We start from the raw sequence: 14,403 nt of genomic DNA, 5'->3' as shown, positions 1-14,403 counted from the left end.
CTTTTGCGAACTTCAGACATGCAGCCGTTTTCTTTTGGACAGCAGTGGCTTCTTCCGTGGTGTCCTCTCATGAACACCATTCTTGTTTCGTGTTTTACGTATCGTAGACTCGTCAACAGAGATGTTAGCATGTTCCAGAGATTTCTATAAGTCTTTAGCTGACACTAGGATTCTTCTTAACATTGAGCATTCTGAACCGTGCTCTTGCAGTCATCTTTGTTGGACGGCCACTCCTAGGGAGAGTAGCAACAGTGCTGAACTTTCTACATTTATAGACAATTTGTCTTACCGTGGACTGATGAACATCAAGGCTTTTAGAGATACTTTTGTAACCCTTTCCAGCTTTATGCAAGTCAACCATTCTTAATCTTCTGAGATATCTTTTGATCGAGGCATGGTTCACATCAGGCAATGCTTCTTGTGAATAGCAAACTCAAATGTGTGTTTTTATAGGGCAAGGCAGCTCTAACCAACATCTCCAACCTCGTCTCATTGATTGGACTCCGGGTTAGCTGACTTCTGACTCCAATTAGCTTTTGGAGAAGTCATTCGCTTAGAGGTTCACATACTTTTTCCAACCTACAGTGTGAATGTTTAAATGATGTATTCAATATAGACAAGAAAAATACAATAATTTGTGTGTTATTAAGTTTAAGCACACTATGTGTGTCTATTGTTGTGACTTAGATGAAGATCAGGTCAAATTTGATGACCAATTTATGCAGAAATCCAGGTAATTCCAAAGGGGTCACATCGTTTTTCTTGCCACTGTATATACATATATAAATGTAGAACTTTTTACTCTCAGGGCCTAACTTGTGTTGTCTTTGTTTAACTAGAACTATATGAAATGGATCACATCTCGAGAGACAAAGCCCAAAATATTGCTATTAAAGATTCATAGCAATTAACATTAGCAATGGGGGAACATTAAAGCTTTGAAGGCCTACACTAAAGACTTACTTATAGTCCTTCCTTTCCATCACTCCCACTCCTGAACTTTACATTTCATTAAATGTTTAATCTTATATTAAGTTAAGCGGGTGAATATTCGCCTTTTTCAGCCCGTGGGACAATGTATAGCTTGGTGTTTAAACTGACGACATAAGGTAAACAAGCTGTGGTCTAGTAACGATCTCATAGACCTTAGGGTAAGCAGCTTACCCAGTCTGCTTTAGAGGGCGACCCCAAACAGCTCCCACACCCATGCGTGCATTGGATAGTTAGCAGGGAACTGGTATGAGACTGACATTGACTTAGCAGGACCAGGGTGAGGGGGACAGGAAATACACCTACTAATGCCTGGGTGTAAGGAGAGTTTCCTGGGGAAAGGTCTACCAAAGGATCCGTAATCTTATGCTTTCAGACAGACTTGTCTCTTCAGGTCGCAGACTCGCCTTACTGTGTGAAAGAACTGTGTGGTGTCTTGCTAATTCATTGTGTCAGCAGAGGCCCGGTGAACTCAGCCGGTAAAAGGCTCTAAATGTGCTCCTGTCTTTTTAATGGACAGGGGCACTTAGGCCTCTTTCTTTAGACAGGGATGGGGAGCTGGGACGCAATGGGGCGCCAAGCCGTGTTACTGGATCAGTAAGGTTCCTGGATGTAACCACTTAATGAAAACGCCCACAGAGTTGGAGTTGGTTATTGGTTTCAGTCAGGTGAAGTAGCCACTGGCCTCAGTCAAAGTGCGTCACCAGGAGAAACAATCTAATAGAGTGGAACAGTAAAGTTAGGGGTTGGCAGTGGGAAGTGGCACACACTGCAGGAAATAAAAAGGGATAGTTCACACAGATTACACATTGGTTTCCTTACCCTGTAAGCAGTCTATGGACAAGGTATGACAGCAATCAATGATTTGGTTTAGTTTCTCTAGCACCGTTTAGTGGCACAAGTCCCATTCAAGTCATGGTACCGATATTAGCATTTTTTGGCGCATCATGTCCAAATCATCCGAAAGCATCTAAAATTGATTGTAAAGCTCAACAAAGTCACTTATAAATTATTTGAATATGATGTGTGAAAAATGCTAATATCGGTACCATGTCCTGAATGGGATTTGTGCCACAAATGCTAAAACATTAGCATTTGGAAACAGTGCCAGGGAAACTAAACCAAAGCATGGATTGCTGACATACCTTGTCCATAGACTGCTTACTAGGGCCGGGACAATACCAGTATCGCGATACTCGTTAGTATCGTGGCAAGGAAACAAAACCCGAAGCAGATTTCACTTCCTTAGGAAAACAGCCCTGATGTTGAAAACAAGCATTATGTTGTCATCCAGAGTCACATGTATTTATTTTCCAAGCTATAGCACACAATATTATTCATACAGTAGGTTTTTAACGGACCAAAGAGTAAGATCTGCTTCATGTTTGCATTCTTTTCCATGGAAAAAATATTGTGATACTGGTATCGTCCTGGCCCTACAGGTTAAGGAAACCAATATGTCCATTTGTAATTTGGGTGAACTATCCCTTTTAGGACATTCATTCACACTGACATGCAGTTCACTCAAGCCAACTGACCAAGCCTCTGTGACCCTGACCAGCAGCTACTTGAACCTAAGCATCATCTGAGTCTCAGGGAGACTATTCATGGTTGTGTGACTGGGTTGGTATGCATGTGTGGAGGAATGGCCTGTCGGGATGATTCAGCAGTGCCCACTCCCATGGCCCATTACTGCCACATGGGCACTCGCGTCAGGCCCAGAGAGGGAGAGAGAGGGGCCGGGCAGGCTGCTAGGCTGCCACTGGCATGGGAGAGCTCGTGCCGAGAAGGGCATGCGCCTCCCTGCACAATTACTCACAGTGCGTAGAAACTGTGCCCCCCCTTAAGTCCACGTCGGTTCGCCCCGCCAGACTAAAAATGGAAGGTAACAGATCCAGACCATGGTACACTGGGAAGAATGAAGAATGCGTCTGGGTGGGGTGGTAGATTGGGAGCGAGGGGATTGATGTTAATTTAGTTCCTGGAATTTTGGATGAGCTAACTGGTTAGAAACAACCCTAATGGGGGCGTAACAGCGAGCTCACCAACCATAGCCCGGCAAACAGGCACTAATGGACATCGCACATAGTTTGTGAGGTCATCAGTGTAATGGCAAAGTTCGTGTGACTGTGAGACTTATGTTTCTTCCTCCTCGTTCCTGTTTTGCAGGTTACTTCAACGTGTTGGCAGTGATTCTGAGAACAACGAATGATGCGCCATGGGCCAACGAGTTTGAATGTAAGAGCCAATAGAGATCTCGTAATGTATACACCGATGTGCATGACTTTGACTTGACACTAAAGAACCAGAACCACCAAACAACATCAATCCTTTGGTTCTTCATTTTGAAAGCCTTGCATCTAATTTCCTCTCTTCTCGTCTGGTAGCTATCGAATTGTCCTGTTTGATAGAGTCCATCTCCACAAACGACCCCAGAATCGAATGGAAGAAAATTAAGGATGGGGAGCCCAGTTATGTCTACTTTGAGAAGAAGATCTCAGGTAACGGACTCAACTGAGTGCTTTGTCTTAATGTCATCTTCACTAATATCAATATCAAAGTGACACAAAGAGACAAAAATAAATAAAAAATTCTGATCATCTTACAGAAACAAACAATTCCTGCTTTACAAACAGCAGTTATCTGACTAATAAGGGAATGACATTCTGTTCTATACTCATCAATTATGTCTGTATTAAATCAGCGGGAACTTAGTGTGTTTTTTTTTCTCCTGCAGGAGATTTGGAGGGCAGAGCAAGGATCAGAGAGCCTGCAACATTAGTGATAACCAATGCCACAAGATCAGACTCAGCCAGTTATCGTTGCGAGGTCACCGCCCCAATTGACCAGAAAACCTTTGATGAGATTTTGATCAACCTTGTCGTAAGAGGTAGGTATATCAGCCGCTTCAACTCACATCTACCCAACACACCACTAGCTTTTTGCACCATAATCACATTATTAGTTGTATTACGAAAGTAAACTGTGGTATAATATTGAAACCAGAACAAATTTAAGACTTTACACCAACACAAAGATGCATCACCCTGTGGCTATGACTGAAATTGCATGTTTGGGGAAGGAAGAATTGCCACTACCTAGCTGAAATTGCATGTTTGCCAAGTCATTTGCGATGCAATTCTTTAATGCACCTCATAATTTCACTGCCAAAATATTTGCTCTTAGTCTTAAACCTTGTTGCTTTTGGAAGTTGCTATGAAGCATAACATACAAAACACAATGAACATACTCATTGTCCCTACAAACAGCCTTAGAGGTTACTACTTTCAATGCTGTAAGCTGAAACTTTTTTGTAGGTCAGGCCAACTCTTTGGCACACGTATGAGGATGCGTTGTGACTGGCCTGTCCCTGCCGCAAAGGCGTGTTCTGGGCTATATGGGGAAACCTCTGAAACTGCATCCCCGCTAAATAGCACCGCTAAAGATGGAAAGTGCCGTGTGTTTAGTTGACAGGGTTTGGCACAGGGCAAAAGACGCGTACCCATTCTCAGAGGTCATTCATTGGCCTAGTAACTATAACCAAATGTGTATCATGGGTTGTGCTGATTTGACACGTTCAGATGCTGAATGTTGCCACTGCTGAATATGTGTTTGTGTCCACAGTGAAGCCAGTGGTGCCGAAATGTGCTGTCCCCAAATCGGTGCCCGTGGGGAAGGCGGCGGAGCTGCGCTGCGTGGAGGACGAAGGTTTCCCCAAGTCTCAATACCAGTGGTTCCGCAACAAGGAGGAGATCCCCGATGACCCCAAGACCAGCCCCAAGTTCTTCAACTCCTCCTACACGCTCAACGCCGAAACTGGAACCCTGGTAAGTGTGTGTTTTTGTGTGAGGACTGGGAGGGAAGGGGACTCTAGGGCAGGGCGAGGCTGTGGGGGTAGGTGCGGATATTTTGGGGAAACAGTTGATGGTGCGCAGGGATTGAGGCATGAGGGGAATTTGCAGTCCTCATTGGCACATTCCTGAACTCCCTCTCCCCTGCTCAGCCAGACACAGTCAATGGCTCGCCCCCAGGCCCTCCACTCAACCTTCACACTAGCCTCTAAAGGTTGGCCTGGCTGTCACTGACATACTTCCAGGGAGTCACACCCTATTACATGCTACACCGGCCTCTTTTACTTGAAGACCACCAGTTTACACTGCCAAATCAGCGTTTCGTATCCAACTAACCAAAAGCCAACTAACTATCAACAGGACTAGAATTAGAGGACAAGACATCATTAGCCTGGGTTCAAATGTGATGGGAGACAGCATACGAAAACTGAAGCGATATCTGTTGAACATCAAAGCAACTAATTTTGGTGACAGTTCCACCTGCAACGTAATCCCAATTGGACCTCGTTATAAACCTGCACTTTACCACATGCAGTAAAATATATTGGCACCCTTGCAGGATTGACTATTTCTTCGAAAATAAGTTGACATTTGAAAAACTGTGTATTTACATGTGCATTTGTTTGATTTACAACTGCATAGGACCAAAACAACTAATAATCTAAACTAAAATTGAAAATTTTCACTACAAAGTCCAAAAATAGCATGGACAAAATGTTTCTAAATTCTAATTAATTTGGTTAGAGGCAATGATTCGCATTTATTATGTAATTTCTCAACTGTGGTGAGTTTGCAGGTGCCCACAGGTTAAAAATAGCCAGTCAACCCATTTTTAAAAGAAAAAACTGAACATTCTGAACACTGCACTCCATTGTAAAGTGCCAAGGGTGCCAATATATTTTACAGCATCTGTACATACACCAGAACAAAAGGACACCGGTTATACTGTTGTTGGTTTTTCCTCTGCAGAAATTCAGTGCTGTCAGAAAGGACGACTCAGGAGAGTACTTCTGCCGAGCAAAGAACGACGCGGGTCACTCAGAATGTGTACCGCAGACGATGGAAGTCTGTAAGTCTGTTTGACAGCTGACACAGTTGTATACAAGTTACACAACACACTAGGGTTGGGCGGTATCTAGATTTTCATATCATCATACCGTTTCTGTACCATACTGGGGTATACGGTATTACAGAATTTGCACACACAAGGGGTGACATAAATAAAAACAAGCACAAAACAATTTAGTCAACAGGGATCTTGATCCAGGAGGGGATTGAATGTCTCTGCTGTAACCAAGAAGCTTGATCTTGACATCTAGCCACTAGCAAGTTAGCAAACCAAATGCACAGCTGGAGCCCTGAGCTGGATATCATTTATTTGACACATCTTAGATTTCATATAGTTATACTTAACTTAGTTATAAGCAGTGGGTTAAAAACAGTATTGAAAATCATACTGTCGGTATTTCGAAATACCCCAGTATACAGTATATCGCCCAAGCCTACATGTTGAAGCATGTTATTCCCGTAGTCCGGTATTTCCTTCATAAAGAGCCAGTTGAAGATACCTCAACATAAATTCTTCATTCATCCTGTTGTTTCTCCCCAGATAACATCAATATTGCCGGGATCATCCTGGGAGTGCTGGTGGTGGTGGTGGTGCTATTGTGTATAACAGTGGGCATCTGCTGTGCGTACAAGCGAGGCTACTTCGTCAGCCAGAAACAGACAGGAAACAAGTGAGTGAGACTTCTTCTTGAGCGGCGCGGCAATGGGTCATGGCTCATTGAGGTTTAACATTTGCCTATTTAGACCTTATGAACAGCCTTGACTTCACAACTTGACCTGGTCAACTCACAGCCAATGGTTTTATAACATGCATGGAACAATTCTTACTAGAAATGTGTTGTTTTTGCAACACCATAAATGTCTTCTGATCATGTCTCCATTGTGTCTGACAGTTACAAAGCCCCAGCGAAAGGAGACGGAGTGGACTACGTCAGGACAGAGGACGAGGTGCGTAAAGAAAAAAACGATATTTTAAACTAGGCAGTCCAACTTTTTCTTACTTGCTCTTCCCTTTTTATTCTAGGGCGACTTCCGACACAAATCTTCATTTGTCATCTGAAGAGGAAGGGCATGGAAGGGAAAGGTGTGATACTTTGGACTGAACTCACTAAGTGTGTGAGATGACCAGTGAGCTGCCACAGTATGTGCCTTGAGCTCTCTGCACGTCTGAAACGATTCAAGTTTGCCAAAGGTGACAAGTTTTCACAAATCTATATAGAACTATTAACCATCGTTACAGACACAGATAAGTATTGAAACCCGCTTGTTGACCTTTTTATCACCAAACAACTTATTTTGCTAAATTATGGAGATTTTTACGTTAAAGTTATAGCATGTTTCAATAAGGTTTTTAACACTATCTGCTGGGGAAAAGCATTTATGTAAGATGTTCTGCCAGGAGGGGAAAAACATCTAGCTAAGTTCTGAAGTAAATCTAACATGACATATTTCTACTTTAAACATGTGCTTCAAACCTTTGTCATTTATATAACTTTTTTTTCTACCAGCAAAATTTGTCAGACTATTTTTGATGGAATATATTTTGAAATGCCTATAGATAAAGGTTTACTTTTTTAAATATTTGTAAAATACTAGCATACTTTTTTATTTGGTTGTGGGAAAAATAAGTTTCAACCACTCAGTATTCAGCTGTAAAATTTCACCTTTCCTACCCCCCCAAAAAAACACAATCACAAAATGACTTGTTTTACCATAAAGGTTTGGTTCTAGAACGGTCTTACATATTTTAATTTCTGTTGGGATTTCCATGTTAATATTGAAAGTTAAATGTTTGTAGATAGTGTCTTGGACAGTAAAAGGCTTCAATGAGTACCAGCCAAAAGCTGGGAAATACTGTACACAATCAGTGCTGCATATATCCTTGATTTTAAGTGTCCTTCTATGCTTGAGTTTATCTTGTATATATTGAATATATTGTCATTTTTTGTTGTTGCTGTATGTCAGGAATACATTGAGTATTTGTAATACAGGGTTTATGTTGGCTAAAAATTGTATATAGATAACTGTTTGTATGTGTGTGTGTGTCCCCAAGGAGGCAATATGAAACTCTTCCCATGGTTTGAAAAATACATGGTCATGGTAGAGACGATCTGCCTAATGTTTGCACATAGGACATTTTACATTGAACAAGCTTCTCTACACCAGGCAAAAAACGTAGAATTTCAAATTCAAGTAAACGACCTAAGACATTGTATTTGACGTTTTCCCAAATGAATTTATATCCAAGAGTTACAAAACATTACAAGATAGAGTAATTGCCTGTAGCTAGTAGAAACCAATTAATGCAGATGCAAAACATTTTTTACAAAACAGGTACTTAAGGTTTTCATTTGTACTTTGATAAAGATCATTCCTCTTAAGTGCCTTCTGCCATTACAACAGTAGATCAGCTTCATGCCATCTAACACATTTTAACATTTTATTTTAAAGGGATTTCTCAATCACAATACTGCAAAATGCACAAAAACCTGAATTGCATGTTTAATACTCCACGAACGGCGTTTGAGAGGAATGATGACATTGACAAGAATAATGGAACATTTTCCCACCCAAATCATTTTTACATATCTGCTTTGTTTTGTAAATAGATTATTTTCTTTTAGCATTGTTTTAAAGGATTACACTTTTTTTCCATTGGAGTAGAAATAGAGATTTATTATGCAATAGTGCCTAAATAGTGGGAATTCTTTTTGGTAGAGTAAAGACACAAATAGAAGAAAATATACACAAAGTTTGTTAACAGATTAAAAAGATGGAGAAACAAAAGCATGCCGCCTACATTTACCATAAAGGCCAGAAAACACCGGCAACTTCCAAGGCATTGAAAATAAGATATTTTTTTATTAAACAGCCCTCTTCAAAACCGGCAATATGTAGTTTTAAATACACAGTGAAAGAGATTCCAATACATGTTCTATGGTTGGGGCTAGCTAAGCCAAATACTGACTGCCAATCACGCTTTTCCTCCAATCCAAGGTTGATGAGGTTCAAGCTATCCAGTGTTGATAATCTGCCTCGAATTTCTCCAATACTTGAGGTTGGCGTTGAAATCATGTGAAGGTTCAAGCGTTTCAAGTGTTCACACGCTTATTTGATTGAGAACATGATTTTTCTGAACCAAACTAATGTAACACCCATCTCGGGCCTGGTACAAATCCTCTGAGAATTCTTGAACCGTATGTTAATGATTAATAAAACTCACTTCTAATATTCTGACATGGGTGCTGGATTTTCATTTACAAAAATAAAGAACATTTTACATGGGACATCAAGTGTGTTCAGTATAGACAGAAGAGAACATGAAAAAGAAATAGCTACTGATGTATTTGTCTTGTTCTTTTTTGATTGAGTGGGGACTGCACGTTCCATTGCCTTGGCACTGGAGTTCTGAAAACACAAGAAATGAATTAGGTGAAACCTTGCGACCATTATATGGTTTAAAGCTTACTTTGATAAAAAAAATAAGTACTTACTGCTGATCAGGTGAGATCAATTGAAGGACACGTCCTTCTTCTCCAGTCTTTGAACCTATGAAGAAAAAAACTAAAAAGTCAGACCAAACACATCATCAGTGTCCACTTGTGATCAAATGGCACCTGTCTAAAGGTCCAAATGTTGCATACCTGTTCTCCGGTCACTGAAGATGGCGCTGACTCCTTCCCCGAATGTAACTTCATTTATGTTACCTGAGTAACATGTAATAGGGATATTATGTTGGGGAATTAGATTTTTGATATTTAATTTAAGGCATAAGGTTAGTAGTTTGGTTAAACGGCAATTCCGCCACTTTTCAACCTCATCTTCAGCACCAAACCAGTGTCTACATACACAAAAAAGTATGTGGATTCGGCCATTTCAAACACCCGTTGCTGACAGGTGTATAAAATCGAGCACACAGTCATGCAATCTACATAGACAAACATTGGCAGTGGAATGGCCTTACTGAAGAGCTCAATGACTTTCAACGTGGCACCGTCATAGGATGCCACCTTTCCAACAAGTCAGTTCGTCATATTTCTGCCCTGGTCAACTGTAAGTGCTGTTATTATGAAGGGGAAATGTCTAGGAGCAACAACGGCTCAGCCGCGAAGTGGCAGGCCACACAAGCTTACAGAAGGGGACCGCCAAGTGCTGATGCACATAGTGTGTAAAAATCGTCTGTCCTCGGTTGCAACACTCACTACCGAGTTCCAATCTGCCCCTGGAAGCAACTTCAGCACAAGAACTGTTTGTCGGGAGCTTCATGAAAGGGGTTTCTATGGCCGAGCAGCCGCACATAAGCCTAATATCACCATGCGCAATACCAAGCATCGGCTGAAGTGGTGTAAAGCTCGCTGCCATTGGACTCTAGAGCAGTGGAAATGCGTTCTCTAAAGTGAAGAATCACGCTTCACTAGCTGGCATACTTTGGTCATAAAGTGTGTGAAAACAGTGCATTTCAATGATCTGTGGTAAAAAAGAAAAAAAAATTAAGGTCGTAAGAAAATTATCCTGTGACACAGGAGTTTAAAGGTTTTWAAAAAAACAATGTTTTTCAAAACCTGCAACGGGTTTCTAGCCCAAAGGAGGGTATTTTATTTTTCCCCACGTCACTGCCAATCTAATAGTGTTTCAAAAATCACATTTTACATAAGTTGACACTGGTATTTCATTGGAGACAATGAAAATGAGGTTGAAAAGTGGTATAGTTCCCTTTTAAGGTTAGGGTTAAGTGTAGGGTTTGGCATAAGGTTAGCAGTATGGTTAAGGTTAGAGTTAGTTTTAAAAACAGATTTTAAGAAGATGGTAGAACATCCAGCTTTGCCAGTTAGTGCCAATTGATGAATGACTTCAGTGAGTGGGAAATGACCACCTCTGGACAACGTTTTTTTTTGTTGGGGTTTATCATGGGGCTGCCAGCCATCGACTTGTGGCCCAACAGCAGCTCTTTTTGCTCTACATGAAGAAGCTTTCATTGAGTCAGTAAATTGTTGACAGTACCTATTCAGAAGGCTCCTTCCCCAATCACAAGGTTTCTTAAGACCCCATGTACAAAGATCTCCAATGAGGGAAATCTAGCAGCATCAGCATTATTGGGCACAATGGATGGTAACCACTGCATGATCAATGCATATAGAGATTGAATGTCTAGAGCAGTGTGATCCATTCAGTTCCACATGATACTCCTCATTCAATGTTAGCTGCTCTTGGGACATGCACACAGCCTATACACTTGGCATGCGGGAGGGTGTCTGACTCCTGAAGGAGAAGGAGGATTCAGATCTGGGTTTGTCCAACTTACCCTGCGGGGTGCTTATAGCTCGATCGCAGACGCCTCCTTTCGGCTTCACTGTAATAGTGGAACACAAGAAAAAGGAAAGAAATCTGTCAAATGGAATCACATCTCACCAAGTCGGAGTTGGCTATTTCCATCTAGATCCGTCTAGTCAGCGGTGTGGTCATGAAAGACGGCCATACCTGATCCATCCAGAGGTGTGAAGTTTCTGTCGCCGGTCACCATGACCCAGCTCCTGTGTGGCCCGCTCCTCTGCTTCGCTGGCTGACGCCTGGTGTTCGAGCACAACACCCAGTCAGAGAGACAAGCTTAATTACGCTCTCCCATTCCACATAGCAGCAAGGTGTGCCCATAGTGGTGGTTGTAATAGAATGTTGTTGTAGGTGTAGCTGAAGTGACAATGGGAGTAATGCCTCTAATACCAGATCAAAAGGCACAGTGCAGTCAAAAACATGATTTCCTGTGTTTTATATAAATTTCCAGACTAGGAGTCTGGAATAATACTGTGAAATGTATGATTTTGAAACCGCCTGAAGTTTCTGCCTGTTATGGTGGGATGGAGTTTTAGCCTGCCTAGTGACATCACCAGGTAGTAATTTAGTTCATTAACAAATAAGAGTTCCAAACCTCTGCCAATAACAGCTAGTTCATGTTTCCCTTCCCCACTTAGACCCTTCCTAGCTAAATTCTTGCTTAAGAAATTGCTCTTTAAAAATCAATTTGTCAACCATTTTAATTGAAAACAATCACAGTAATGTACTTAAATTGTTACCCAGAAATTATATATATATATATATAATTTATATATATATATATATATATATATATATATATATATATATATATATATATATATATATATATATATATATATATATATATATATATATATAAAAATATAAAAAGGCTGCATTGGACCTAAGATTATTAGGCATTTAATAGCGCCTTTTGAGATTGCTCAATCTGGGACTGGAATGTGTCTAGACATACGACTCTCCACCTTGTAGTAGAGGATTCAAGGTGACGTAAAATGGGTGTAATATTTTCACACCAAGTATAAGTAGTCTTAAGTTAGGCACAGTGCATTCGGAAAGTATTCAGACCTTCACCTTTTCCACATTTTGTTATGTTACAGCCTTGTTCTAAAAWGGATGAAATKCCCCCCCCCCCCCCCCCCCCAGGAAATCTACACAGTATACAACATATTTATATTTAAAAAAGAAATTGGTTTAGAAATGTTGCTAATTTATTCAAATTAAACTGAAATTACAGTTACATAAGTATTCAGACCCTTTACTCAGTACTTTGTTTAAGCATCTTTGGCAGCGATTACAGCCTTGAGTCTTCTTGGGTATGACGTTACAATCTTGGCACACCTGTATTTGGGGAGTTCCTCCCATTCTTCTCCGTAGATCCTCTCACGCACTCTCAGGTTGGATAGGGAGCGTCGCTGCACAGCTATTTCAAGGTCTCGAGAGATGTTCGATTGGGTTCAAGTCCGGGCTCTGGCTGGGCCACTCAAGGACATTCAGAGACTTGTTCTGAAGCCACTCCTCCATTCCTGGCTGTGTGCTTAAGAGTCATGGTCCTGTTGGAAGGTGAACCTTCACCCTAGTCTGAGGTCCTGAGAGCTCTGGAACAGGTTTTCATCAAGGATCTCTGTACTTTGCTCCACTCATCTTTTCCTTGATACTGACTAGTCTCCCAGTCCCTGCCGCTGAAACACATCCCCACAGCATGGTGCTGTGACCACGCTTTACCATGGGATGTTGCCAGGTTTCCTCCAGACGTGATGCTTGGCATTCAGGCCACAGAGTTCAATCTTGGTTTCATCAGCCCAGAAAATCTTGTTTCTCATGTTCTGAGATTCCTTTAGGTGCCTTTTGGCAAACTCCAACTGGGCTGTCATGTGTCTTTTACTGAAGAGTGGCTTTCGTCTGGCCACTACCATAAAGGTAGTGATTGGTGGAGTGCTTCAGAGATGGTTGTTTTTCTGGAAGATTCTCCCATCTTCACAAAGGAACTCTGGAGCTCTGTCAGAGAGACCAACGGGTTCCTGGTCACCTCCTTGACCAAGGCCATTATCCCTTGATTGCTTAGTTCGGCCGGGCGGCCAGCTCTGGGAAGCGTCTTGGTGGTTCCAAACTTCTTCCATTTAAAAATGATGGAGACCACTGTTTTCTTGGGGACCTTTAATGCTGCAGATTTTTTTTTGCTACCCTTCCCCAGATCTGTGCCTCGCCACAATCCTGTCTTGGAGCTCTACGGACAATTCCTTCGACCTCATGGCTTGGTTTTGCGCTGACATGCACTGTCAACTGTTGGACCTAAAATAGACAGGTGTGCACCTTTCCAAATCATGTCCAATCAATTGAATTTACTCCAATCAAGTTGTAGAAACATCTCAAGGATGATCAATGGAAACAGGATGCATCTGAGCTCATAGCAAAGGGTCTGAATACTTACGTAAATAAAAAGGTGTGTTTTCCCCCCCCCAACACATTTGCAAAAAAATGTAAAACCTGTTTTCGTTTTGTCATTATGGGGTATTATGTAGATTGATGAGGGAAAAATGTAATTTAATACAATGTAGAATAAGGCTACCATTACAAAACATGGAACAAGTCAAGAGGTCTGAATACTTTCCGAATGCACTGTATGTACAGTATAGGTAAGTAGCAGGATTTCCGTCAGCCGGTAATTGCTGGCTTTTGGCCAACAAAATAAATCATGCACCCCCGACTGTTGCGTGCTGCCTTACGTGCCTGCCCGTACTGGTGAGGAGAGAACGTCCGAGAGAGGAGCTTTGGGCTACTGTTGATTGCAAAGATGTGATTGCAAAGATGGAGGCCTTTTTAATTGAAGTAAAATTAAAGTTAGAGTATGCCAGGGTTTGCGTTAGGCAGTAATAGCAGTCTTTCGTCCGTTTTTTTTTTTTTWWAAGTGATAAATAAAATTGACACTGGACATTGGCCAGAAGATAAAAATCCCTTTGAGAAATAATGCTTTTTAGCTCATTAATTTATTTAAATACCTGTTGACTGGTCATGCTTATCGGTCTATAGGTTAATTAGCATTATTTTGTGGAATTAAATTGGCCCGTGTACAGCATATTCATTATACATATTTATCACACGCATACAGATAGAGCCTTTGAGTGGAAAATCTGTCTGACAGTGCAAGAGTTGCTGCTGCAGC

General features: G+C 41.3%; 2 protein-coding genes across 2 annotated transcripts in view; one reads left to right on the top strand and one right to left on the bottom strand.

The window, feature by feature from the left end:
* Positions 1-9,143, top strand: part of LOC111951038 (junctional adhesion molecule 3B) — a 43,813-nt gene extending 34,670 nt beyond the window's left edge. Inside the window, exons 2-9 of the mRNA XM_023969009.2 lie at positions 3,160-3,228; positions 3,378-3,491; positions 3,728-3,880; positions 4,615-4,817; positions 5,811-5,910; positions 6,451-6,580; positions 6,803-6,857; positions 6,934-9,143. Coding sequence (XP_023824777.1) covers positions 3,160-3,228; positions 3,378-3,491; positions 3,728-3,880; positions 4,615-4,817; positions 5,811-5,910; positions 6,451-6,580; positions 6,803-6,857; positions 6,934-6,969 — 860 coding nt within the window. The 3' untranslated portion in view covers positions 6,970-9,143. The remainder of the gene's footprint in view (positions 1-3,159; positions 3,229-3,377; positions 3,492-3,727; positions 3,881-4,614; positions 4,818-5,810; positions 5,911-6,450; positions 6,581-6,802; positions 6,858-6,933) is intronic.
* The window catches only part of ncapd3 (non-SMC condensin II complex, subunit D3), a 32,567-nt gene continuing 26,283 nt past the window's right edge, over positions 8,120-14,403 (bottom strand). The window contains exons 31-35 of the mRNA XM_023969008.2: positions 11,388-11,476; positions 11,212-11,259; positions 9,554-9,616; positions 9,404-9,458; positions 8,120-9,317 (exon numbers count right to left, since the gene is read on the bottom strand). Coding sequence (XP_023824776.1) covers positions 9,245-9,317; positions 9,404-9,458; positions 9,554-9,616; positions 11,212-11,259; positions 11,388-11,476 — 328 coding nt within the window. The 3' untranslated portion in view covers positions 8,120-9,244. The remainder of the gene's footprint in view (positions 9,318-9,403; positions 9,459-9,553; positions 9,617-11,211; positions 11,260-11,387; positions 11,477-14,403) is intronic.

The sequence above is a fragment of the Salvelinus sp. IW2-2015 genome, linkage group LG23, assembly GCF_002910315.2.
Source record: "Salvelinus sp. IW2-2015 linkage group LG23, ASM291031v2, whole genome shotgun sequence".
NCBI lineage: Eukaryota > Metazoa > Chordata > Actinopteri > Salmoniformes > Salmonidae > Salvelinus > Salvelinus sp. IW2-2015.
The sequence above is the reverse complement of the archived record's forward strand: the minus strand, read 5'-3'. Positions and strand labels throughout refer to the sequence as shown.